Source organism: Mesoplodon bidens, assembly GCF_964165515.1.
Source record: "Mesoplodon bidens genome assembly, chromosome: 4".
Lineage (NCBI taxonomy): Eukaryota > Metazoa > Chordata > Mammalia > Artiodactyla > Ziphiidae > Mesoplodon > Mesoplodon bidens.
In genome coordinates this window covers 153,612,593-153,638,211 of record NC_138160.1, presented here as the reverse complement: position 1 = coordinate 153,638,211, position 25,619 = coordinate 153,612,593, and the positions used below count along the sequence as shown (strand labels likewise).

Here is a 25,619-nt window from a genome sequence, read left to right as displayed (position 1 = left end):
AGGAAAACCATAATTTTTACTGGACCAGGCAGATGAATAGTATTGCGGGGTTTTTTGTTGTTTTGTTTGTTTGTTTGTTTAACCGAGGTGAGGAAGGAGTTAGGGAGCTGGGGAAATTGCAAGTTTAAATTGGGACATGATGATTTGAGATATTTAGTAGACACCCAAGTTTTGACAAGCTGTTGGATACTAGAGTCTGGGGCTCTTGGGGGAAGGCCAGGGCCGGACATATAAGTTGGGAGTCTTTGGCATATAGGTGTTATTGATAGCCACAGAACAGGATGGGGTCCCAGAGAGTGAATGTAGAGAGGAAACATCTGATGGCCACTTTGGGAAGTAAATGAGACGCTGCCAAAGGAGGTGGAGAAGGGGCAGTCAGTGGGGCAGGAGGAAGCCATGAAGCCGTGGGGAAGAGGGAGTGCACCCGGACCAGAGCTGCTCCTAGACAGGGTAAGAGGAAAGCTGAGAAACCACCATTGATTTGATAACCTGGAAGTCATTAGAGACCTTTTTTTTTTTTTTTTTTTTTTTTTTATAAGTTGTTGTAACTATTTTTTTAATTAATTAATTTATTTATGGCTGTGTTGGGTCTTCGTTTCTGTGCGAGGGCTTTCTCTAGTTGTGGCAAACGGGGGCCACTCCTCATCGCGGTGCGCGGGCCTCTCACTATCGCGGCCTCTCTTGTTGCAGAGCATAGGCTCCAGATGCGCAGGCTCAGTAATTGTGGCTCACGGACCCAGTTGCTCTGCGGCATGTGGGATCTTCCCAGACCAGGGCTTGAACCCGTGTCCCCTGCATTGGCAGGCAGATTCTCAACCACTGCGCCACCAGGGAAGCCCCATTAGAGACCTTTTGAAGAGGGAATTAATTCAGAGGACTCGTGGGGACAAGAGCCTGACTGGAGTGAGTTCAAGAGAGAACGGGAGGAAAGCAAGGGTGGCAGGGCAATAGACAACTCAGAGGAATTTTACTCTCAAGGGGAGTAGAATAAAAGAGAGATAGCTGGAGAGGGATGTGGGATCAAGAGAGAATTTCTTTAAAGATGAGAACGCTTACACCGGTTTCTGTAGTGAGGGGGATGATGCAGAAATGATGGTGAAGTGGGGAGAATAGCATGGGCCATGCTCTAGAAGGAGTTGAGGGGTGGACGCCTATTCGTCCACCCACACACTTCGGTCCCTGCTCAATTTCCCCCGCCGCCTGCGCTTAGCCGCCGGGGCTGAGCACTGGGGCAAAGTGGGGACGCTGACACCACCATTGGAGGCGTTGCTCGCTCTGGAGCGGGATACCAGGACACAGCCCATCGCGACAGTCAGCGCTGAGCCGTGGTTGCAGGGCCACAGGCTGCTGACTGCCGGGGGTCAGGGCGTAGGAGTAAGGGCAGGGCCCACAGGTCAGGATCGGGGCCGAGCCAAGGGCCCTTCCACCTCCGTCCGCTGCCATTATTTTCTGCCTTCGGTGGAGCGTTCTGCAAACTTAACTTCAAGCTCCCCTGTGGCCTCCTTCACTAACCCCACCTCGAGGTACCCCCCTGCAACTCTCTACCAAATCCGTCCGATTTAGAAATTCTGGAGCCGCCAATGGCTGTGCCTTACGCCAAACTGTGCCTATCTTCACGGCGGCCCTGAGAGGCGAGTATTATTGTCCCATTTTTCCGAGTTGGAAACTAAGGTTCAGAGATGACTGAGGTCCAGATCTGTCTGGTTTCCAAGGCGGCTTTCTTTTCGTTCCTCCAACGGGAGGCGCAAGGGGCCAGGAGAACGGCGGGTCGGGCTCCGGGGCAATGAAGGTGTCCAGCATCCCGGTCCCCGCCCAGGCCCCGTCCAAGCCCCGCGGGCCGTGTCTTACAGCCCAAAGCGAGATGGGACTTCGTGATTGGGCGGAGCGGAAGGATTGGGTGGGGCTTCCCACCACCCGAGAGGCCGTGACTCTGACAGGGGCGTGGTATCTGGCTCCGCCCCCTTACGCGGGCTCAAAGCGGACGGCGGCCACGGGGGCGGGGTCAGAACTCGGGTGGCGGATCCCAACGCTGCTCTTTGGAGACCGCCGCTGAGCAGCGCCCCGGCGGGGCCGAGCAGGTACATGCGACATCGCGGGGCGTCTCGGGCAGGACCAGGCGGGGGGCAGAGGCCTACTGGGGACCACAGGGGGTACTGGGGGTCTTAGCCAGCTCTGCGCTTCCTCCGGTGGGCCGGAGCCCCTACCCCCGCCTTCCTGCGGCAAAGCCGTCTGCGGCGGGGCTGGTTGGCGCCTGCGCCGCTCCCTGCTCCCCGGACTCGGCCAGTGCATGGGGCCCGGGCGGGAGAAACTGAGTCACGTCGGGATGGTAGCAGGCCTGTGTGGGAGGCACCACCCCCACTAAGCTCCAGGATGAATCCCCTTCCTGGCCACGCTTTGGAGTCCCAGCCCCCACCAGCCTCCGCAGGGGCCGCGCCCCCGCGCAGTCCGCCCCAGCGCCCAGGGGTCCCGCCCTGGCTCCCAGCAGCTTCGACTGGGCCTGGAATGGCTAGGACGCGCTCCAGCCGCCTCCCTCCCCACCCCTCCCCCTCGCGTCCGAAGCCCCTATGTGCTCCCTCCGCTGGCTCTCCGCACAGTGTCAGCTTACACGCCTTATATAGTCCGAGCAGGCTCCAGTCGAGGCCTGCCTGCCGGGACCTGGGGGCGGGGGAGAGGAGCGCCGGCCCCGGACTGGCCTTGCCGTCCAGTCCGAGGCTCAAGGTTGGCTTGGGAGGAGGCCGTGCCAAATTAGCCCTGCGGTCCACTCCTGGATGAGAGGAACCTCAAGACTGGATGCGGGCTCCCCTCACCCTCCCAGTTCCTTCGGGAAGGGGGGTTGCCCCTGTCTTTCCAAAGTGAGGTCTGCCAGCTAGTAGCCCAGCCAAACCTAACAAGGTGCCCGCCTACCCTCCCCCTGCGTGTGCTCAGCGTCTGCCCGTGCCTACCTGGCACTAGTCCGAGGCTGGTGTCCCGTGATGGGCCTGCCTGTGCACCCACTATGCATCACTCACCTTTTCTCTCCTCTCAGGAGCGGCACCATGGATTCCTTCAAGGTGGTGCTAGAGGGGCCAGCACCTTGGGGCTTCCGGCTGCAGGGGGGCAAGGACTTCAATGTGCCCCTCTCCATCTCCCGGGTGAGCCTAGGTTGAGGCAGGGGCTCCCTCAGCAATCTTTGGGTGCTCAGATCTCCAGTGAGTGATGGGAGGAGTCTGAGCAGGAGTGAGCTGAGGCCAGTAGGCCAGGAGGTGTCCAGGTCCAGAGATGTAGGCTCCTGCCACAAGGACTCCCAACTAGGCAGATACTAGGAAAGGAGCTCCCACACTTCCACAGCACTGCACTGTACCTGATGCCAGTCCACGAAGCTCCTGGGGCCACCTTCGAGGCTCAGGGAGATGCCGTTTCTGGAGGAGGGGAGCCTGAGGTCTCCAGGAAGGGTCTAAGCTGCTTCAGGGAGCAGTGCTTGGAGCTGGACCCCAGGCAGGGCACTCTGACCGCAGGATCTCACTTCATTCTCATTGCCACCCAAGGAATAGCAGCTGTCATCCTGTTTATCCAGTTGAGATAACTTGGAGAGGTGAAGGGGCTCCTTCAGCGATTCCATGGCAAAGCAGGGATTGGAATTCAGGCACAGGGATGGCCTGCATTTTTTTGTCGGTGGGTGGGTGGGTTACCTCTCCCCAGCCTATGTGAGGACCTTTATCCCAGCCACTGGTCCCATTCAGGATGCAGTGGCCTTCGACCCCAAGCAGGGGTTGGGACGGGGCTCTAGGGCTGTGACTTCAGCTCCCAAGAGCCCGTTCTGGTAGGGGCGGAGCTGAGGGCTGGCTCCTCCCTATGGCAGGGGGATTGCCTTATAAGCCCAAGAATGCAGCCCCATGCTGGGATGGCCAACTGGTGGCTGGAGTCTGCAGAGCTGGAAAAAAGCTGGCCTAGGCCTGGACCCCTGAACCCTATGAGTGGGCCCCTCGGCTGATCACCACCAGGCTGTGGCTCCAGCTGTGGGGTCAGTTGTGGGACACAGAACAAACTGCCTGCCCTGAGAGCACGAGGCCAGCCCTTGGGTTGGTGTCTCTGACTGTGGCCTGGGGGTCAGGAGGGGGTGGGGACTTCCTGTCACCATATCCGCTTGTCCAGAGAGGCCCACCCAGGCTCCTGGTGGGCAGGCAGCTATTGGCAGGAAGCCCAGGGCAAGCACAGCCTGAAAGGGGCCAGAGGGCCCAGCTAGAGGGGGCCCCAAGGCAGAGTCTGTCAGAGTTGGGCTTGGTGGCCAGGGCAGGCAGGCAGTCACTGTTCCCAGGGACCCTTCCACAGGGTTCCCTGGAAGCTGCCCTACCAGCAAGGTAGCCAAGGGCAGTGGTGTCCCTACCACATACACCCGCCCCACACCCAGTACTCAAGCCTTGCCAGCCCTGGAAACCTACCCTATACTCCCCTCCCTGGGAAAGTGCTGGCCAATGTGGCTGGGGCCTTGGCTGACCTCTGAGCCTCAGTTTCTTCATTGGTGGGGATGGGCAACAAAGTAGCCTAAGGGATGGACTTTCAGATGTGGCCTGTTGGGGGCACTCTGAGCCCAGGCTCCCTTGTCAGCAGCCCCAGCATGTGGGTGGGGCCACTAGCCGAGCCCATCCCTGGAGTTGGACCTAGGCCCTGATGGGTGGGTGTGTGGGGTGGTCTTTTCTGAGCTGGGCTGGCACCCTTTCTCTCCCCTGACCCCAGCGTGGAGGGGGGCAGGGAGGGGCTAGGGCTGGCTGTAGGCCCGGGCCTGGGAGATGAGGTAATGTCTGGGACTTGGGGGTTGGGCTGCTCAGTGGAGCCCTCAGGCTGACTCACCCCCTACTCCATGCAGTGTCCAGCCCCCTGGCTTTTCCCCTCCTTGGTCCCTTGGGCCCTCTTGCTTCTCTCTCCAGACACACCCCGCCCCCCATGCCCTCCCCGTTCTGCTTCTGTCTCCACCTCTCTGATCACTCCCCTATCCCTCCTGTGCTTCCTGTCCTCCTCACTCCAGAGAAGGAAGTAGTCTCCAGCTCCCCATCCCCTCTCTGGGAGCCAACTGCTCCTGCTCAACCTGAGACCCCCACCTCAGGCTTAGCCCACACCTCCCAGGAGCCAGCCAGTGTGGGTAGGGAGTGGCCAGGCCAGGTTTCCCGTCTACTGACTCACCATGACCTTGAGTAAGTCACTTCCTTGCAAGGGCGTCACTTCCCTATGCCCATTATAAGGGGTTAGATTGGACTAGAGGTAAGATAGGGGATCCAAGCCCTAAACCCAGCTAGGAGGTCAGGGGGTCTTTCCAGCCAGAGGGCTGACCTCTGAGTTGGGCCCCAGCTCTCAGCAGAGATGGCCTGGTAGGGTGGGGCCTTAGGGTCAGGGTCCTGGCCTTGCCTCTTGAGTTGCTAGCTGGGTGACTTGAAGCAAGTTGCTTAACCTCTCTGTTTTTCCATGTGTAAAATAGGTACATTCCCAGACTCTACTCCACAGGGTTGTCGAAGGATTCAGTATGTGGCAGTACTAGGTACTCAATAAACGTGAGCTGCTATTACCATTTAGCAGGTGAAGAAAGGCCCACCCAGCTGTCTTACCCTTCTAACTTCCCAAGCGTGAAATAGAGCCGTCAAACTCAGGTCTCCCTTCTTGCCCTAGTGCCATTGGTCTCTGCATCTGGTCCCTCTGCCATCTCTCTGGAACCCCTTACCTCCTCTCTCCCTGCCTCAACTGAGTCTGAGCATCAGCCTACCTGATGAGCCTCATGGGGCCACAGGCAGCCTCAAATCTCACAATGTGAATCTGCCTCCCAGCACTTCCCCACAAGCCTGCTCAATCCCAGGCCCCTTGCCAGATGGCCAGGCAGCCCCGAGGGCTTAGACTTAGGAACAGCAGTGCCCCTCCTGCCTGTGTTGCTGCCACTAGGCTAGAGGGCTGAGAGGGCCCAGTGGGATTCTTCAGGGTCACCTCTATCTGGACCCTGGCAAATACCCCACCCCGGGCCTTAAAACTGCTGTTGGTTCCTCCTAATCTCAAGGCCAAATCCTGGTTCCTTCCGGCATCTGAGGCCTTCATAAGTAGCTGGACTCTCTCACACCATGGGCAGCCCATCCCACTCTCCTTTTGCCAGAGCCCCCCTCTTCCCAGAAGTCATCCTGATGGTTTCAGCTCATGCTGGCGGTGACCATTCCTTCCAGCCTAGTACTGCCTCTCATTTGCCGTGGGAACCAGGGCTTCACAACTCAGAGCCTGAAGGATCGGGGGGAGAGGGTGATGGGACAGTTGAGGGCTTGGGGGCGACACATCCATATTTATTTACAACCTATGAAGCCCCAGCTGACATTCTGGACCCCATTCAGTCACACCGATCACTGGGAACCTAGAGGTGATGGGGCCTATTCCTGGCGCTCAAAGTGTTCCGGTAGCTCCCTGCAGATGGCCCCAGGACAGGGCGCTAGGAGTGTAAGAGGTCACTGAGAGCACCCAACAGTGCTCAGGGAGGCACTTGCCACACGCACAAGCCAGAGGGCATGTCTGGTGGGTGGAATGGCCTGGGCGAGAGGCCAGCAGGGGCCTCAAAAGGCTGCGGCTGGAGCTGAGAAGCGTGGGTTTTAGCCTGGCTAAACCACCAAGGTGGCTGCTTGTTGATGTCAGCAGTTTCTGGACTGTGGGGAGGGTCCCTGGAGGTGAACAAATAACTAAGCAGGGTGATTGGGGCCATGGTGAAGCTCAGGGGAGCCCCACCCCCTTCCAGATGGCTTTAGTATGCAGCAGCTGCCCAGAAATATGTTGAATGAAGAGGCCTCTGGGTTCTGCAAGTGGGGCAGCTAAGGAAAGGCAGGGTTGGCTGCTGTTGGCCTGAGTTTGGCCTGCAGAGCCTTGGGCCTCCACGATCCTCTGTCTCTCCATAGCTCACTCCTGGAGGTAAAGCTGCGCAGGCCGGCGTGGCCGTGGGCGACTGGGTGCTGAGTATCGATGGCGAGAATGCGGGGGGCCTCACACATATCGAGGCCCAGAACAAGATCCGTGCCTGCGGGGAGCACCTCAGCCTGGGTCTCAGCAGGTATGCGGGCGCTGAGCAGGCCTGGCAGGTGGGCACGCCATTGGGGCTTCCCGTCAACACCCCTTTCCCTTCTCTTTTAGGGCCCAGCCGCCTCAGAGCAAACCGCAGAAGGTATGGGAGGGGCTTGGGACATCTGGGCAGCAGGCGGGGTGGGATTGGACGTCCGGACTGACCTGCCCTCCCTGGTGCAGCCTGGTACCCCCATCCCTGGCCGGGAGTAGAGGGTGGAGGCCAGAGCTGGGGAGTCTGGGGACTGGGAGTTGGGCCGGGAGCTGCCGCACGGTCAGGGTACCACGCATATCTGCCTGTCTGTCCGTCTGCCTGTCTGCCTCCCGCCGGCCTGTGCTGCAAGCTGCACTAGTCCGCCCTCGCCCTCCGGCCGCGTGGGCTGAGATCATCGCTCCCAAATGGGCCCCTTGAAATCCGAGTCGCCCCTTCCCCGTAGCCTCAGGCCAGATGTGTGGGGGTGGGGCTGGAGCGCCGCAGTCCTCTCCGAGCCAGGGGGGCACCCCACTCTAGCCAGGTCCCCGCCCCTGCCCGCCCTGCCCGCTCTGTCTCCGCCCAGGCCCTGGCCCCCGCCGCGGACCCCCCGCGGTACGCCTTTGCACCCAGCGCCTCCCTCAACAAGACGGCCCGGCCCTTCGGGGCCCCCCAGCCCGCTGACAGCGCCCCGCAGCAGAATGGGTACGTCCACCCTGCCCGCCCACTGCCCACGCCATCTGTCCACAGCCCCACGCCCGCCCGCTGCCCGCTGCTGCTCAGTCTGCGCTGCGCCCCAGCCCGGCCGGAACCGTGCGGCAGCGACCCCTGGCGGCCTGGGCGGGGACTGCAGGCACAGGGCCCTTCCGAGGGTGTGGCTCCTGCCTGGGCACCGTCCTCCTGGGGGCACTGTCCTCCTGGAGGCTCTGAACGAGGCAGCGCCCCTTCGCTGGTGGCCTGGGGGTGGGGTTTAGTGTCGGGCCGTCTGAGCCCTAGACACTCAGTGCAGCCTTGCCTCAAGCTAGTCTGACCCCTTGCCGTCTTTCTTCCTCCCCTTGTCTATTTCTTTGTCCCTTTATCTGTCCATGTGTCTATTTCCTTCACAGGTGCAGACCCCTGACAAGTCAGTGAGACCCCTCTGCCTGTCTCTCTCTTTCTTCCTTTTGGCACTCTGGGTGGCGGCCCCTCCCCACCCTGGTTGCCCTCCTCTCACCTTGGTTGCCCTCCTCCCCTCTCACTTACCTATCCAGCCTCCCACCCAGCAGGGCCCTGGCCTTGCCCTTCCCCACTCTGCCATCACCATAGCCCAAATGTACCAAATCTGGGGAGGGGCTGCCCCCACTGCCCACCCCAGCATGAGGTTCTGAGCCACACCCTCCCCACAGACAGCCGCTCCGACCGCTGGTCCCAGATGCCAGCAAGCAGCGGCTGATGGAGGACACGGAGGACTGGCGGCCGAGGCCTGGGACAGGCCAGTCCCGTTCCTTCCGCATTCTCGCCCACCTCACGGGCACCGAGTTCAGTAAGTGCCATCCCAGGGCAGGGCCCCCAACCCGGGCCTGGGCTTAGCTGGAGCCTGCTCCGGCACCCTGTGACCCTCTGCCAGGGCTCAGGGCTGGGGTGGGCTTCTGCCTGCTCTTGGTCAACGCCTGCCTCTGCCCTCTCAGTGCAAGACCCGGATGAGGAGCATCTGAAGAAATCAAGGTAACAGGACGAGCTCCAGCCCCGCTTTCTCACTTCCTGCCTCTCCCATTCCACCCACCACCCTGTGTCTGCTCCTGGCCGTCCTTAGCCAGGCTTCTCCATTCTCCTTCCTTTCTTCAGGCCTCCCTCCCTCCCTCCCTTCCTCCCTTCCATCTCTCCTTCCTTCCACTTTCTCCTCCTTCTCTCTCTGCCCCTCAGGGAAAAGTATGTCCTGGAGCTGCAGAGCCCACGCTACACCCGCCTCCGGGACTGGCACCACCAGCGCTCTGCCCACGTGCTCAACGTGCAGTCGTAGCCTGGCCCTCGCCGGCCGGCTGCCCTCTCTGCCTCTCTCTTTCTGTTCCTCCTCCCAGGGCACCCCCCCTCGGTGCTTCCAGCTTCTGCCTACCTCACCCCTCCCTTTCCTGCCCCTGAACTGAGCCTCCTACTGGCCTGGCCTCGGCTGCCCTCCTGGCACAGGGCCCGGCTCCATCTGACACTGTCTTCACTCTTTGCCCTATGGTACTGCTGTCTGCCAGGTCTGTGCTGGCTTAGGCATGAAAATAAACATGCTCGGCCCTGCTTTCTCTGCCTCTGTCTTCTATCTTTGTGGGCTTGGTTTGCATTTGGGGTAAGGGGGTGTTAGATGGATAAGATCCAGTATGGGCCCCGCCAGTCTGGGTCTCAGTGGGTGGGGGTACCCAGCAAAGGGGGCCCTGCCATCAGAAGGAGACCCAAGAGTTGCCCCAGAGGTGAGAGCCCTGCTCCACCTCTCAGCCCTGTGCCACAGACCAGCCAGTTGGAACCTGGCTAGGAGAAGCTGCCCTACCCACCCCTACCCCAGTGGAACCTGGAGTCCAACCCAGGAGCTCTCATGTACCCACGCATCTCCCATGGGGCCAGAAGGACCAAGGTTGGGGGGTGGAGCCATGCCAGGAGCCTCAGCCATGCAGGGCCTTGAATGGCAGATCTTACAGCCAGGTGCCCAGGACAGAAGCCCCAGCCCCAGCTTCAGCTACACCCCAGGAACCCTGGCCTGGTGAGAGAGAGTGGGCTCGGGCCTGGGGAAGGGTGGGTAGCCTCCAGAGGCATGGGGGTGGGCCCCTCCAAGCTGCCCCGGGGTCTCCCCACAGTCCTGTGGCATCCCTGGGCACCCCCCTGGAGTCACTTTCCTGGCCTTGGCAGGCCCTACCACCCCCAGCCCCACCAGCCGCCCGCCCTGGGCTGTGGACCCTGCGTTCGCTGAGCGCTACGCCCCGGACAAGACCAGCACGGTGCTGACCCGGCACACCCAGCCAGCCACACCCACGCCCATGCAGAACCGCACCTCCATTGTGCAGGCTGCCGCTGGAGGGGGCCCTGGAGGCGGCGGTGGCAGCAATGGCAAGACTCCCGTATGCCACCAGTGCCACAAGGTCATCCGGTGGGTGGCCCTGTTCCTTTCCTACCGTGGTCTTTCCTGACCTCAAGTCCAGCCCTGATGCCTTTCTGATCTCCGCTCCCCCATCTATCTCCCCACTCATCTCAGCCGCCCCTGCGGGAGGATGAGGATTCGGTTCCCTATTGGAGTGAGGGTAGGGACCTGGGCTGGTTCCTCAGATTCTGAATCCCGCACTCCTTACCCACAGCCCACCCATCATTAGCCTCTGTTCAGCATTTGCCCTGGTGAAATGGAGGAAGTGCCAATGACACAGCCAAGCTGCAGCCCTAGACTCGCTGCTCTCTGGGCAAGGAAGGGCCTCCCCTTCCCAGCCCCTCGGCCTCTCTCCTTCCTGCTCGCTTGGTCTCTCTCTGCTAAGCCTCTGAAGTCCCTCCCTCTCTGCACTGCTCCCCGGGACCCAGCAGAGTCACACAGCCCCCCAGAATCAGTGTGACAGTGTGCCTTCCTAGTTCTCTTCCCAGGCCCTGCACTGCTCTAGATTCCTGTCAGCTCTTAGGCTCTGTGAAGCACCCCCTCCTTCAGACATCCCCATTTATCTGGGACCTGCAGGGCCCTCCCCAGACCGGATGGAACAGGCAAGCAGAACAGGGTGGGCACCAGGCTCAGCTCAAGTGCCCACTGGTCTTCAGGGCTCACGGGCACTCCAGGCCTCCTGCCCCCGCAGGGCACCAATTCCCTGGGTTCAACTTATTAGGCCCAAATCAGCAGCTCTCACCCAGTGTAACCTTCCTCCCTTTTCCAACACTGCCCCTCTCCCTCATCTCCTGTCATCAAAACAGTGCAGCTTTGTCTCTCTTGCTGTGTGACCTTGGGCAAGTCACTTCCCAAGCCTGTTTCTCCCCTCTTTGGAGATGGAGAGAATGAACTTTCCCTTCAAGGCTTCATAGTAGGTGGTAGGTAAACCCCGTGGGGTTCTGGCCGGGAACCCCGACTTCGTTTGCATCCATTCCCGCTCACTGCCCTTGCCTCCCGCCAGGGGCCGCTACCTGGTGGCGCTGGGCCACGCGTACCACCCTGAGGAGTTTGTGTGCAGTCAGTGTGGGAAGGTCCTGGAAGAGGGTGGCTTCTTCGAGGAAAAGGGCGCCATCTTCTGCCCGCCCTGCTATGACGTGCGCTATGCACCCAGCTGTGCCAAATGCAAGAAGAAGATCACTGGCGTGAGTGGGGCTGGTGGGTGGCTGGGAAGGCAAGTCTGACCCTTGAGTGTTGAGGAGTGTTGTTGAGCAACTCCTGAGCCTGGGAGCTCTCCCTGCAGGAGCCTATTGGAACCTTACCAGCCTAACAGTCGGGCTGCTATATTGACCTTACTTTTCATTAATCAGGATCCTCTTAACAAATGACCTAAATCCTTCTCAAAAGGGCTCAAGAGTGTTGGCACAAATAATCAGAAAGGCTGAGGGGTGCTAACTTCAGGCCCAGCTGAATGCGTATCCCGAGGTCATCAGGAGTCTTTCTACTACTTGCCTCTGGTTTCATCTTTGTTGGCTTCGTTCCCAGCATGCTTTTTCCTAGAAAGCGGCAAAGATGGTGCCACAGTGGCTCCAGGGTTACATCTCCCCAGGTTAGCACCACAAAGTGAAAGAGAGCATCTCTGTGCCAGTTGATGTATCAAGAGTCCCAGTGCTGATGCTCATTGGCCTGGCTTGCTTCACATGCCCATCTCTGAACCAAGCCCCATGACTCTAATTGGCCAGGCCTGGATGACACCCCCTCCTGGGGTGGGGTCTGGTGGCCTTGCCTGAACCACAGGACTGGTTCCTTGAAAATAAAACCAGGATGACATTACCCAAAGAAGGGAGGTAAGTGCTAGTCAGGCCAAAACAAGAGATGGCTGCTGTGTGGGGATTGCATTCAGCTTCGGTAATAGAAAACCCCACTACAGAGGTTGAAACAGAAGGAGTAATATTTACTTCAATCACAAGAATTCCAGGGGTGGAATAGCAGCTCAAGGATGCCTTTAGGCTTTTTCTCTTTTTAAGTTCCGAAACCCTTAGCATGTAGATCTTTGTCCTCACGTGTGTTGTATCATGGTTGCCAGATAAATGGTTGGGGCGGATGCTTTCTTTTTTTTTTTTTTTTTTTTTTGCTGTATGCGGGCCTCTCACTGTTGTGGCCTCTCCCGTTGCGGAGCACAGGCTCCGGACGCGCAGGCCCAACGGCCATGGCTCACGGGCCCAACCGCTCCGCGGCATGCGGGATCCTCCCAGACCGGGGCACGAACCCGTGTCCCCTGCATCGGCAGGCGGACTCTCAACCACTGCGCCACCAGGGAAGCCCCGGATGCTTTCTTTTAATGAGGTCTTGCCTTTTGACTCTGGAAGAAAAACCAAGAACTTGCATCTTTATCTCAGTTGTTGGAATTGTTATCCTGTGAGCACCTGGGCCATGGGGGAAGCTGGCAAATCCAGTATTTTAGCTTCTGTCCTCTGTAAGAGAGAAAGGCAAAAGAGAAAGGGGTTGTGACAGGCTTTTGGGAGGCTAATACACAGTGTCTGCTGCCCCTAGTACATATGAAAACGGAAACTCTGAAAGATGACTTGATGGGCTTGAAGGACACAGGACTATTGATTTGCAAAGCCAGAAATTTAGGCTAAAAAACGTGTGATTCAAAATCCTGTTCTTCCCGCTGAGGCTAAATATGCAGCATAGCCTGGCCTGGTCTCCTTCAGGGCAACCTAGCTGCCACCCAGAGCTGGGCTTGGGACTTGGGTCAGCACATGTCATGGGTTAAGAGTGATGAACTATCTACCTTCTCCCATTCGTTCTCTTTACTGTGAGTGTGGGCAGTATGCCCCACGCTAGGCACACCTCGTGAAGAGACAGGCGTGGCCCTGCCCCCAGGAGCTCACACAGAGGAAGGGGACTCTGAGGGTGTCAGGGGCTGAGCAGCCTGAGGAAAGGGGAGCATAACAGGCAGGGTGACAAGTTGAGGGGGTTTCAGTTGTACCTGTATGGAAACTGAAGTCCAGAGAGAGGCAGAAATTGCCCAAGGCTGCAGAGCATGAGGGCCGAGCCAGAGCAGCCCCAGGCACTGCTGACTTTCAGCTTGGGCTCTTCTTGGCACTCATGCTTCTCCCCATTTCTGGATTCATAGGCAGAGCTTCCAGATGTGGCTAGAGAGCTCTGTAGTGATGGTCATGTTAGTGACGATTACCTTGACCGCAAGTGATAGAAAAAATAATGGCGGCTATTACTCAGCTAAGAAAGTCCAGAGGTGGGCAATCTGGGACGTGTAGGCAGATCCAGGCTCCTGGATCTTGTTTCTCGGACATTCTCAACATTGGCTTACTTACCACTCATAGTCCAAGATGCCGCTTGAGCTTCAGGCAAAATTTCCACGTTCCAACCAGCAGGATGTTGGAATGAGAAGAAGGGCGGAAGGCTCTTGGGAGTCATCTTTAGAAGATGCTGCTACCCAACCCTTCCGCTTCCATCCCATTGCCCAGGACTCAATCGCATGACCACACTGAGCTGCAAGGGAGGCTGGGAAATATAGTCTGGTGTAGATACGTGCCCAGCAAAAAATGGGGGTTCCATCAGTAGACTGGAAGGGAAGAAAGGATTATTATCACAGTCTTGTGTTGTGGGTCATTTACTATGTGTAGGCATCCAGCTAATCATACTACGAAGTCAGTTTGATTATTGTCATCTTACAGATGAGGAAATTTTGCCCAAATTCACAGTAATTTCTCCACCAGCCTAGGCCATACCCTGTTGGACTGTTCTAGCAGAACGGGCTGGATCCCAGGACCTTTCTTAAGCTGGCATCTGGGTTTGTTTCCCACAGATCAAGGCCCTTCTGTTCGTTGATGGCCCTGCCTGTGTTGCACAGCACTCTTGTCCCTCCCTGCCCCAGTTTTGGGTGGGCAGGGTTATCACCCAGGCCGCAGATGAGGAGGCAAGGCTCACAGAGCCTGACTGGCTCCTGGGTCCTAGAGTAAGCCCAGACTAAGGTGGCAAGCCCTGCTCCTGCCCCAGCCCAGGCCAGTGGTTCCACAGTGTGGCCCAGGGGCCCTCAGCTTCCCTTCTTGCGGGACTCCAGGGCCTGACAGATCCCAGGAAGCTCCTACCTCACCCTCCCATGGGGCAGGAAGCTAACCTTCCCAATTTACCACGCGCTTCGGGCTCTGCCTGTGCCTGGTGCTTGGGACTATGCCTGGTCTCGGAGCTCAGAGTGGAGCACGGGGAGAGAAACACAGGACAATCAGGTTGTTTCAGCAGAGTTGGAGGGGACACATTAGAGGGGACCTGTCCCCTGGTCTGGGGACCCTCTGGAACACTATGCTCTCAAGGCTCACCACTCACCACCAGCCCCCCTCACTCTGTGCTCCAGCCACATGGGCTTCTCCATTTTGCCAGTGTGCTGGTCCCTTCACCACAGGGCCTTTGCACAGGCTATCCTCTGCTAAGAATACTCTTTAGCACTCTCCTTACCTCATTTCTTCTCATCCAAGACTCAAATAGCACTTCCTCAGGGGCACTCTCCCTGATACCCACCCTCCCCACCAGCCCAGGCTCCCCACTCTTTGCTCACTACCTTCCAGTCCTGTTGTCCCATCTCTTCCCCAGGGTGAACTTCATGGGTTGGGACCAGGGCTGTTTTGCTCACACATTATGCTGTGCCCCATATATAGGAAGTGGTCAATTAACACTTGAAGGAGTGGATGGAAGTGGCCTCTAAGCTGAACTTAAAACATGAGTAGGAGTTAGCTTGGAGAAGGATGAGGGGAAAGTGCTCCAAGAGGAGGGAAGAGCTGTGTCACAAGGCAACACCCAGGGAAGGTGTGAGATGAGAAGGTGTGAGATGAGGTGGAAGAGGGGGGCAGGGACCGTGTTAGAAGTTCAGAGCTGGGGACTGCTGAGGTCAGCTGTGCCTGGCAAGCTTCCCCGGGGCAGGGGGAGACAGCTAGAGGAGGAGAACTGAGCTGCTGGCCCTGGGTCAGCATGGTGGGATGGGAGAGGCAGATAGATTTAGGAAGCTTTGGGCATAAGATAGGGAACACTGGCTCACGGGTTCTCCTGGATACTGGCAGAGACCTGCCTCCCTGCCCATGCTCCCACTGGGCCCAGCTCTGGGCTCCCCATGCTCCTGCCAAGACCCTGTTCTGTGGGCTCACAGCCAAGTTCCTTCCCCCAACCCTTTGTCTTATCCTTGCAAAGGGGCAACACCAGGCAGTGGGAAGGGCCAGCTTTGTAGCGAGCCAGACTTGGGCTCAAAACACATTTCCACCATCTATTGGCTGTATGACCTGGGGCACGTCACTTTCTCTGGGCCTCACTAAAATGGGGGTGGCAGTAACTTCCTGGCCAGGGTGGTTGAGAGGTATATGTGAGACGTGACAAAATTTTTTTTTTTTTTTGGCCACTCCACACAGCTTGTGGGATTTTATTTTATTTTTTTAAAATTTATTTTTTATTTATTTATTTTGTTTAGCTTGTGGGATTTTAGTTCCCCGACCAGGGATCGAACCTGGGCCCTCAGCAGTGAGAGCATGGAGTCCTAACCACTGGACTGCCAGGGAATTCCCGTGACAGATTTTATAGAGGTCACATGGGCCAGCTGAGAGCTAGATGCTTCCCACGCTTATTTCTTGTCTTACTTGGTCCGCACTGTTTCATTTTCAAATTAATGGCCAACATTGAAAAACTGGATTTGACTTTAACACCTAGATTTCCACCTGAGCCTTCCAGGCGTTCCTCAGTGAAGTGGTCAGCACCACCCCTGCAGGGAGAACAGGTGCTCTCCCACAGCACAGTCCCCACCTGGCCCTGGCAGGCACTGGGTCTGGGACCCCTGGCTTCAGATGTGGGACCATCTTTACAACACCCCTGCAAAGCTGGGATTAGGCTCTCAGTTCAAAAGGGAAGGAGCCGAATGTCAAGAGAAGGTAAAGCTGTTGGGTAAGCCACACAGCTAAGGTCTGGCTGAACCCAAAGATCTGATCCCCACTCCGGGCTCCACACTGCCTTCTGCCTGCTCCAGATAGGAATGCTGCTGCCCTGGTTGGCCTGAGGGTCCCAGCCCCAGGAAGAGCTCAACCCACCAGCAGCTTCTGCTTTGGCAGGCCTCCAGTGGAGCAGGTTAACTCAACTCCCGAGCACTTGTGATGCATACCCGCGGACCAGGCCCTGTTGGGATATACCTGCTAACAGAACAGTTGGTATTTCATGCCTTCCTGGACCTTACACTGGATCGGGAAGAAGGGGGTGGGGAGCAGACAATAAGCAATGACAAAATAGGTAAATTACGTGGTAGTATGTTAGTATGGAAAAAAGGGAAGCGCTATTGGGAGTGTGGCTTTGGGAAGGCGGGTTGGCCTATGAACTGGTGGTGTCAGAGTGGGCCTCATGGAGAAGGTGACCTTTGAGCAGAAACTTGAAGGAGGTGAGGGGTGAGCCTTGCAGGTATCTGGTGCAGAGCAGTTCAGGTAGAGGGGACAGCTGGTGTGAAGCCCCAAGACGGTGTGCCTGGTGTGAAGCCCCAAGACGGTGTGCCTGGTGTGTAGCCCCAAGACGGTGTGCCTGGTGTGTCAACCAGGGATGAGAGGCCATGTGGGGAGAGCAGAGGGACAGAGGCCAGACTTGCTGGCCTCTGGGCCCTTCCCAGGGCTTTGGCTTTTGCTCAGAGAAATGTGGACTAGGCAGGAATTGGGGCAGAGAAGGATGTGGCCTGGCACAGGTTGATATCAGTCTGTAAGGGCAGAGGGAGGAGCACAGAAGCCAGTTTCATGCAGTCATCCAGGTCAGAGGTGCCCAAGGCTCACATCGCACATCAGGGAGGCTGTGAGAAGTGGTCAGAATCTGGACGCATCTTGAAGGTGGACCCAGCAGGATTTCCTGGTGGACCTGAAGTGAAGTGTGGGAGAAAGCAGGGAATTTGGCCCATGCGGATGGAGTTGCCATCAACTGAGATGGAGACAGCTGTGGGAAGGCGAGAGGTTTGGGGTGCAGAGATTGGGAGCTGAGCTTTAGACATGGAGTGGTGGACAGCCACCGGGAGACCTCAGGGTTGGAGAAAGAAAGTAGCAGCAATGCGTATGCAGACGTAGCATTTACCCTGAAAGAGAGAGGACCCAAGCCTGCTTTCCTGTGTCCCCGGCCCTGGAGAGGAGGATGCTGAGCTGCCAAGTGACTGTCGCTTCCTCCCAGGAGATCATGCATGCCCTGAAGATGACCTGGCACGTGCATTGCTTCACCTGTGCGGCCTGCAAGACACCCATTCGGAACAGGGCCTTCTATATGGAGGAGGGGGCCCCCTACTGCGAGCGAGGTATAGGGTGGAACAGGCAGGGAGGCGGGGCTGGGTGAGGGGGCGGGGCGCGGGCACGGGAGAACCCAGGGTCCCCTTCCTCTCTGTGTGTCTCCAGACTATGAGAAGATGTTTGGCACAAAATGCCGAGGCTGTGACTTCAAGATCGATGCCGGGGACCGCTTCCTGGAGGCGCTGGGCTTCAGCTGGCACGATACATGCTTCGTGTGCGCGGTGAGTGCCCCTCCTCCGACTCAGGCCCCGCCCCCAGAGCCCTGTGTTCTTCACCAGCCTCCCTCCCACCCCTGCCTCTGGGATTCCTAAGAGGTTGGGAAGGCGCCTCTCTTGCCACCTCCAGCCCCATGTAACTGGACCTTGGCTGTTCCTAGATATGTCAGATCAACCTGGAAGGAAAGACTTTCTACTCCAAGAAGGACAAGCCCCTTTGCAAGAGCCACGCCTTCTCCCACGTGTGAGCCCCTCCCACCCACTGCTGCCCACCCTGCCCTGTCCAGCTGGAGGGGTTGCTGGTTCCGGAGTCATCACCCCAGATTTCTGGGTAGGGCCAGCAAAAGTTGCCCAACCCCAACTCTTGGCCTGAGCCTGCGGTTCCCTGAGCCCCTGCCCACCCGCTTCACCTCCCCCCCACTCCCTCCACCACCTCCGCACACTGGTGCTGGCCACACCGGCCCCTCTTCACGTCCAGTGCCACAATAAACCTGTATCCAGCTGTGTCTGGTGTGCACTTCCCCCTACGCATCAAGAAAGGTGGGATCTGAGGCACGTAGCAGGGTGGAGATTAAGTTTTCCAGGGCTTACCGTCCTGATGGTCCTGTGATGAGGACATGGAGGACTCCCAGTCAGCAGGAGGAGGCAAAGGGGAATCGCATGTGCTGGGCCCAGCACCCGCAGAAGTGGAGGGCACCTGGGCTGGCCTGGCGTGGAGGTCAGAGAAGAGGAGTTGAGAGGCATCCTCAGGGATGGGACATGGAAAACAGTACGCCAGAGTGAGGACCTAGACGGACCGCTGCCATCTGTATGGTGCAGGCAAAGAGGGTGGGGCTGGAGAGGGCAGCCCTCTGGTCCTGGGAAGCCACAAGTGCCAGGACAAGGAGCCAGGACTGCTTCCTGAGGGCAAGGTGGCGGTGGGGAGATCAGGGCACAGAAGTGTTCAGATCTGTGTTGTAGAAAAAGCCCCGAGAGCCGTGAGTGGGGTGAACAGAAGGAGAGACTGGGAGGAGGGGCAGGACTCAGGGGAAGAGAAGAGCAACAAGCCAAAAGGCAGAGATGGGATCCAGTGACAGGTCCCAGGGAGCCCAGAGGGGAGACCTGGGATGAGAGGTGAGGAGAGGAAGGAGGGCAGGTTTGCTAGGCACCTGGAGTATACCAGTCATTCCTCACATCGTCTTACGTGATCCTCCCAGCAACACCGTGAGGTGCCTGCAGTTATTCTCATTTTATGGGTGACAGCTTAGGAGACCTGACCAAAGTCGCACAGCTGCTGAGCCATGAGCCAGACTAGAGGGCCGGCACGAAGCTGGCTGCACTGTCCTGGGACTGGCCGGCACCGAGAGCCATGCTCCAGGGATGCTCCTTCGGAAGCTTACCTCTGTCTGCTACCTCAAAACCTGGAGGCTATGGTGGTGGCCCCATCTTTCCCTGGGCTCTCTTGCTTCCCACTGGTGCCCTCCACTACCCCAGGGGGACTGTCATTTCTCCTGTTCCAAGTTTGGACTGGAGAAGGACTGAGGAGCGGCCCCAAACTAGGCCAAGGCAATTCAGTGCACCCATGGCCACCTCTCCTCCAGGGCTCCCTTGGCATGAGGAACCTCAGCACATCTAAAGTTGTTGGCATTCTCAACAGGTGCTTGGGCCTGTCCTCTTTAAGAGAAGAGAAGGGCCTCTCTGTTGTCTTCTCTCGAGGACCCCTGGAGCATGAGTGCAGGGCTTCCTGTGTTATTGGGTTGGCCAAAAAGTTCATTCGGGTTTTTTCCAATTTCATGATGTCTTGCCAGAGCCTAGAACAGTGCCTAGCACCCGGTGGATGCCCAATGAATGTTTGTTGAAGGACTGAATGAGGTGCCTATGGGACGTTTAGGAGACCAGTTCAGGGAGCAGCAGAATATTCAAGTCTAGATTCACCTTGGATTCAATTTGGGAGTGAGTTTGGGGCAGTTATCACAGATACTTGTCTTTGATGCCCAGAGAGGGGCCCAGGCAGGTCACATCAGGAGTAAGGCAGGTAGGATGTCCTTTTCTTTCAACATAGTTATCCTGGCTTATTTTTTTTATTTTTGCGGTACGCAGGCCTCTCACTGTTGTGGCCTCTCCCGTTGCGGAGCACAGGCTCCGGACACGCAGGCTCAGAGGCCATGGCTCACGGACCCAGCCGCTCCGCGGCACGTGGGATCTTCCCGGGGCACGAACCCGTGTCCCCTGCATCGGCAGGCGGACTCTCAACCACTGCGCCACCAGGGAAGCCCTTTATTTTTTTTTTTAAGAATTTCTTGTTGCCTTTTAAAAAATATTTATTTTATTTATTTATTTTATTTATTTTTTTGGCTGCATCGGGTCTTTAGTTGAGGCTGCAGGGTCTTCATTGAGGCATGCGGGATCTTTCATTGCGGTGTGGGCTCTTCACTGTGGCGTGCGAGCTTCTCTCTAGTTGTGGCGTGCGGGTTTTCTCTCTCTAGTTGTGGCACGTGGGCTCCAGGGCGCGTGGGCTCTGTAGTTTGCAGCACACGGGCTCTCTCGTTGAGGCACGTGAGCTCAGTAGTTGTGGCACTCAGGCTTAGTTGCCCCGCGGCATGTGGGATTTTAGTTCCCTGACCAGAGATCGAACCCATGTCCCCTGCATTGGAAGGCAGACTCTTTACCACTGGACCACCAGGGAAGTCCCTAGACATCCTTGGCATATTAAATGCAGAGTATCTTTCACTTCCACAAAGAAATATACTCTCTCCCACTTCTCTTGAACCATGAAGCTCTCTCAGTCCATCCTTGGTTTCCATGGAGAGGGGTGGATGGTGAGTGCTGCTGGAAGCCGTCTGTGGGGGACCTTCTGGGGGCAGCCCTGTGGGAATGCTGAGCTGTAGCCAGATCTGCCAGTTTACCAACAGCATCCAGAGATTCAGACTTCTGTGTGAAATTTGTTTTTTCTATGTTGGCAACCAAGTTAGATTTCTTTAAATCCTATTAAAAAAAATAAATGTGGACCAAATCCAGTCTGAGGATGGCCAGGGCTGCAGCATAGAGAAGACATGAGATGGGGGAGTAGCAACATCACAGCACAGGGCAGAGAAAGCAGAAGGAGCTGCCAGAAGTGGAGGACCACAGCCTCTGGAGGGAGGGAGCTCGAGGCAGGGAAGCCCGGGCGGGGCAGGAGTGTTTCCAGAAGTCGCCAAGAGTGTCAACCAGGCAGGTAAAGCCGAGGAGTCCCCATGGCCTTTTGCAACAGGGTGAAGTTTGCCAGATCGGTTTAGCAGAGAGCTGGGGCCGATGCCAGGGTTGGAAGATCAAGGGGGAGGGTGTAGAGAGTGTGTAGATGAGAGTGTAGGCGGCTGTCTTAAGAGGCTTGGCTGTGGTGGGCCCAGAGGACCACTAGCAGTCGTGGTCAGCTGAGTAGCCAAGAGAGGTGGAGGAGGCAGCTTGGAGGCTCCTGCCAAGGGAAGGTGGTTGAAGAAATTGGAGGGCAGATGTAAAGGGAGAATAGAGAAAAGAGCAGAGAGCGGGGGACTGAACCTCAGGAAAGCAGAGCTGGTCTGGATGGAAGTAAAAACAAGCACGGGCACCTGACCTGCTCTGAACAGCCACCTCTCTCTCTGCCGGAACCACAGAGCAATCTCTTAGATGTCATTTAATCATCAAAACATGCTTAAGAGAGATGTCATTAAAGATGTTCAGATGATGAGGGACCTGAGGCTCAGAGAGGGAAAGTGACTTCCGTCCAGAGCCACTCAGCCTGAACGGCCCGGGTCTGCTGCTCCATGGATCAAAGGCCAAGGTGCTCCCCCATGGCACCTCCAGGCACCCGCCCTCCCCAACACAGAACTGCAGGGATCACGGTGTTCTCGAGCTTGGGTGTGAGGCTATGCAGGTGGAGGCCAAGGGTACTGGGAAATGTCTTTGTACCGGGCGTGGGAGGCCATTAGCGCCCTCGGAGAGTGCAGTGCCCCACCCGGGGGGGCAGAGCCCTTGGCGGGGGGCTGAGTGGGCAACTGGAGAGATAGCAGGACAGGGAGGGGCATTGTCCAGCTCTGAGCAGCTTGAGCTCATTGGAAGTCAGCAGGGAGACAGGCGGTGGAGTACAGGGTACACAGGCAGGAACTGATGATTCTGGTGTTGCCTTCTTGGTGCTGGGCCCCACCTGGGCCTTGGAACACTCACAGGGTACACACGGTCCTGCTATAGGAAGGGAGCTGAGGCTACGGGCTACAGGCCCCTGCCCCATGGCACACAGTGGGCAGCAGCCAGGGCTGGGATTCGAACCTGAGTTGGCCTGAGTCCAAAGCCAAACCTGAGAGTGGAGGAAGGGCTCCTCCCCAACTGGGACCTAAAGTGGGGCAGGGTAGGACGTGTGGGGGCAACCCTAGGGTTCCAGGAGCTATGGTGGGGCAAGAAGAAGCTTGCTGGGAGCCTGCGGAGAACTCAGGAGGCTGGGGTCAGCCCTGGGAGATTGTGCAGCGGGGTCACTACAGAGTGGCCAGGGAGAGTCCCAAGACCAGCCTAGGTTCTCCCACTCAGGGCCCGGGGGCAGTAGAAGGTCAACTCAGCTTTCACCCATGTCCCTTGCCACTGACAAAAATGACTACTACTTGGAGACTAGGTCAACTAGGAAGGACTCTCAGCTGCATTTCAAACTAGTTTAAGCAAAAACAGGGATAGCCCAATGATTATAAAGAGACACGTTATTAAGAGGACTTAATGCTGGAATTCTTTACCTTCTTTCTCTCTTTTCTGTACTTCTATGTTTGCCTGTCAAAGAAAAAAAAAAAACAACAGGGATAATTTGTCTCATTTAACTTAAAAGGTTAATGGCTTCAGACATGGCAGGATCCCAGTACCCATGGATGTATATCAGGAGTCTCTGAGCCCCCGGGTGTGCTCTCCGCAGCCCCCACCCCCAGATCTCCCCCCACCTCCATTCTCAGTTCTGCTTTTCTCAGTGCTGGCTTTATTCTCAGGCAACTCTCCCCATTATCAGCAAAGATGCCCCTCAGCCAGCTCCAGGCCCACATCCAGTGGGGCCAGCTCAGGGCTGGCTCCCATTGGACTGACTTGGGTCATGTGTCCATTCCTGAAGCAGTCACTGGTTCTGACCCACTGGCCTGAATCACATGCTCCCCTCTGGAGCCTGCAGTGGAAAATCAACTGGAAGACAGGCAGGGATGCCTGACCATGGACGTCCACTGCACTGGGCAGACATCCTGCTCTGCACGCCTAGGATGTCTGCCCCCTGACTCCTTCTCTAGACCCCACAGCTGAAGCCTCAGGAGCTACTACCAAATTCCAGGCCAGCCCCTGGATGCAAAAATGGGGGTGCTAGAAGGGGAAGCAGGGAGGGTGTGTGCTATGCTGAAATGATGCCCGACAGACTGGGGTTCCCATACACATTTTGCCACTCACCAGCTGTGTATTACAGGGCGAGTAACTGCCCCTCTCTGAACCTCGGTTTTCCCAGCTGTGAAATAGTAATAATGGCCAATGCGTCAATAGCACCTACTATGTGCAGTTGCCATTTTAAGCATTTTCTAGATACTTTTTAAAAATCCTCAAACAGGGTCTTCCCTGGTGGCGCAGTGGTTGAGAATCTGCCTGCCAATGCAGGGGACATGGGTTTGAGCTCTGGTCTGGGACGATCCCACATGCCACGGAGCAACTAAGCCCCTGCGCCACAACTACTGAGCCTGCGCTCTAGAGCCCGTGAGCCACAACTTCTGAGCCTGTGTGCCACAACTACTGAAGCTCGCACGCCTAGAGCCCATGCTCCACAATGAGAGAAGCCACCGCAATGAGAAGCCCGCGCACTGCAACAAAGAGTAGCCCCCCGCTCACCGCAACTAGAGAAAGCCCACGCGCAACAACAAAGACCCAGTGCAGCCAAAAATAAATAAAATAAATAAATTTATTAAAAAAGAAAAAAACTCCTCAAACAGACCCTATGAGGTGGGTACCATCATTATCATCCCCATTTTATAGTGAGACAAGAAAGGCCAAGCAGAGTCTAAAGTCACACGGTAGTCTGTGCAGCTCAGGGGCAGAGCTAAGTGGTGAACGTGGCTGGCCCCATGCCCGGGGCAAGACCTGGAAAGTGCTGGGAGCATTGTAACGATGAGGGGGCAAATTTTGAAGGTGTGCTTGGTACGAACTTGCAGAGGGAGGGTGAGGGCAGAGAAGGCTCCACCAGCTGGTGCTGAAAAAGTCCTGAAACCTACATGTCAGCCTTGAAGCCTTCTCTGAGAGGTGTGGGGGAGTGCAGAGCAGGAAGGTGGGCGTGGCAGGGCGGGGCTGCACGGAGGAAGGGGAAGGGGTTCTTGCTTCCTAAGCCTTCATCCAGTCACATCTTATCCTCACAACATGTTATCAAAGAGGAAACTCAGAGAGGGAAGGCGTTTTACTCAAGGTCACACAGCAAGTGACCAGCTTCTGGATCTGAATCCTCCCTCTTTCTTGGCTTTTCCCCTCTGGGGACCCAGAAGCCATTGGACTAGGCTCCCAGTGCTGAGCGGGGGAGGGGCAGGGAGGAGCTCGAGATCTAGGAGTGGGAGAGACTTGAAGGGTGATCAGTGCTGGGAGTGGTAGACACGAAAGCCTGGTGGGAGGGCCTCCAAGGAGGCACCCAGCACCCACCCACCAAGGCTGAGCGTGTGGGTTTCAGGGGCAGCAGGTAGCTGATGGGAGGCAGATTTGCAGAAGAGGTAGTGATCGTTGGTCACCCTGCTCCCACCGGTTGAGGAAACTGAGGACTGCAACAGGGCCACTGAATTTGGCAATTTAGTGGTCTCTGGTGGCCTTGACCAGAGCAGTGCCAGGGAAATGCGGGAAGGAGACAGACCACAGATGTACAAATTATAGGATGATAATGATGTGGAGGGATGAAGGGTAGGCTCCAGGGAGTGTGAGCAGGGAAACTTCTTGCTCCCCTGAAAATAGAGAAAACTGGGCATGGGGCATATGGGGACTCTCTGTACTATCTTTGTAATTTTTCTGTGAATTTCAAAGTGTTCTAAAATTAAGTTTGTTTAAAAATATAGATGGCAAAGAGGTAAGAGTGGGTGTGGCTGGAGTTTGTAGGTGGCTGGGGGGAAGCAGGAATTTGAGGAAGGGAGAGCATGCAGGTAGGGCTTCTGTTTTTTGGATGTGAAATTGAGTGAGCAGGAGGCTGGGGAGGGGGCTTTGGGATGGGGAGATGAAAGGCGTTCTGGGCTGGGAAAAGTCAAAGGAAGCAGGAAGGGACTGAGGCCGGAGATCCCTCTACCTACCGCTCCCAGGCACCCCTCAGCCCTGCTGTGGGGTCTTCCTCCCTCCCCAGAATCCTACTGACTCTGCCTGGGACTTGCTCCAAGTGGGGGCCGTGGAGAAACTGCCAGGGCCAGGGGTCCATGGGCATAGTGGACGCAGAGAGTTCCCATGAAATGTATTGAGTTTTAAGAGGTTCTTCCCACCCCAAAGCGCCGGGACCCACTGCTGGAGGTCAGTGCACACAGTGCTCTCCTCCTCTTGGCCCAGCTGGTTACCCAACTCAGAACTCAGAGGCCCAGCCCCGCCCCCTCCCAGATTGGACCAGGTAAAGTTTGCTCGGGTTCTGTCACCTCCTCTGGGAAGACAGGGGTGGGAGGCTTTGTAGGTGGTGGTAAAGGCTTCCGAGAGCTGCAGAGGGTTTCAGGATTCCAGCTCAGACAGGAGCAGAGATGCTCTAGGAGGCCCTGGCAGTGGTGTCCACTTCCCCTCGAGGGACTCCTCTTAGGCCCCAGTGTTCTCTGTGTTCAGAGCTTTGGGAAATTAAGGTGCCAGGAGGCTGGCCCTGGAGTGTCCTTGGAGGAGCCCTGCCCTAAGAGTCTGGGGTTAGATTCCTCTGGGAGGCCTGAGGCTTGGGAGAGAAGGCAAAGGATCTCCTAGTCTGGCCCCACCTGAGAGGACTCAGTGGGCAGCTGGTAAGGGAGGGGTGCTCAGCATAGGGTAGCGCAGGGATGGGGTAGAGGTTGGCAATATTGGGGTAAGGAGCT

At 57.1% G+C, this 25,619-nt stretch overlaps 1 protein-coding gene across 5 annotated transcripts; it reads left to right on the top strand.

The window, feature by feature from the left end:
- The first annotated feature begins 1,995 nt into the window (after nucleotides 1-1,995).
- PDLIM7 (PDZ and LIM domain 7) lies at nucleotides 1,996-18,128 on the top strand. Of its 5 annotated transcripts, none has more exons than XM_081231940.1 (13): nucleotides 1,996-2,078; nucleotides 3,026-3,131; nucleotides 6,891-7,042; nucleotides 7,123-7,153; nucleotides 8,128-8,144; nucleotides 8,407-8,543; nucleotides 8,689-8,725; nucleotides 9,673-9,743; nucleotides 9,890-10,127; nucleotides 11,122-11,302; nucleotides 17,295-17,415; nucleotides 17,513-17,628; nucleotides 17,784-18,128. In XM_081231940.1, exons 2-13 carry the CDS (start codon nucleotides 3,036-3,038, stop codon nucleotides 17,868-17,870), a joined length of 1,284 nt encoding a protein of 427 aa, XP_081088066.1. In that variant the 5' UTR covers nucleotides 1,996-2,078; nucleotides 3,026-3,035; the 3' UTR covers nucleotides 17,871-18,128. The 5 variants fall into 5 exon arrangements, with proteins under 5 accessions (XP_081088066.1, XP_081088065.1, XP_081088064.1 ...); XM_081231939.1 differs by lacking the exon at nucleotides 8,128-8,144 and adding an exon at nucleotides 7,608-7,726 and having other exon boundaries at nucleotides 9,682-9,743; XM_081231938.1 differs by lacking the exon at nucleotides 8,128-8,144 and adding an exon at nucleotides 7,608-7,726.
- The last annotated feature ends 7,491 nt before the right edge of the window (nucleotides 18,129-25,619 follow it).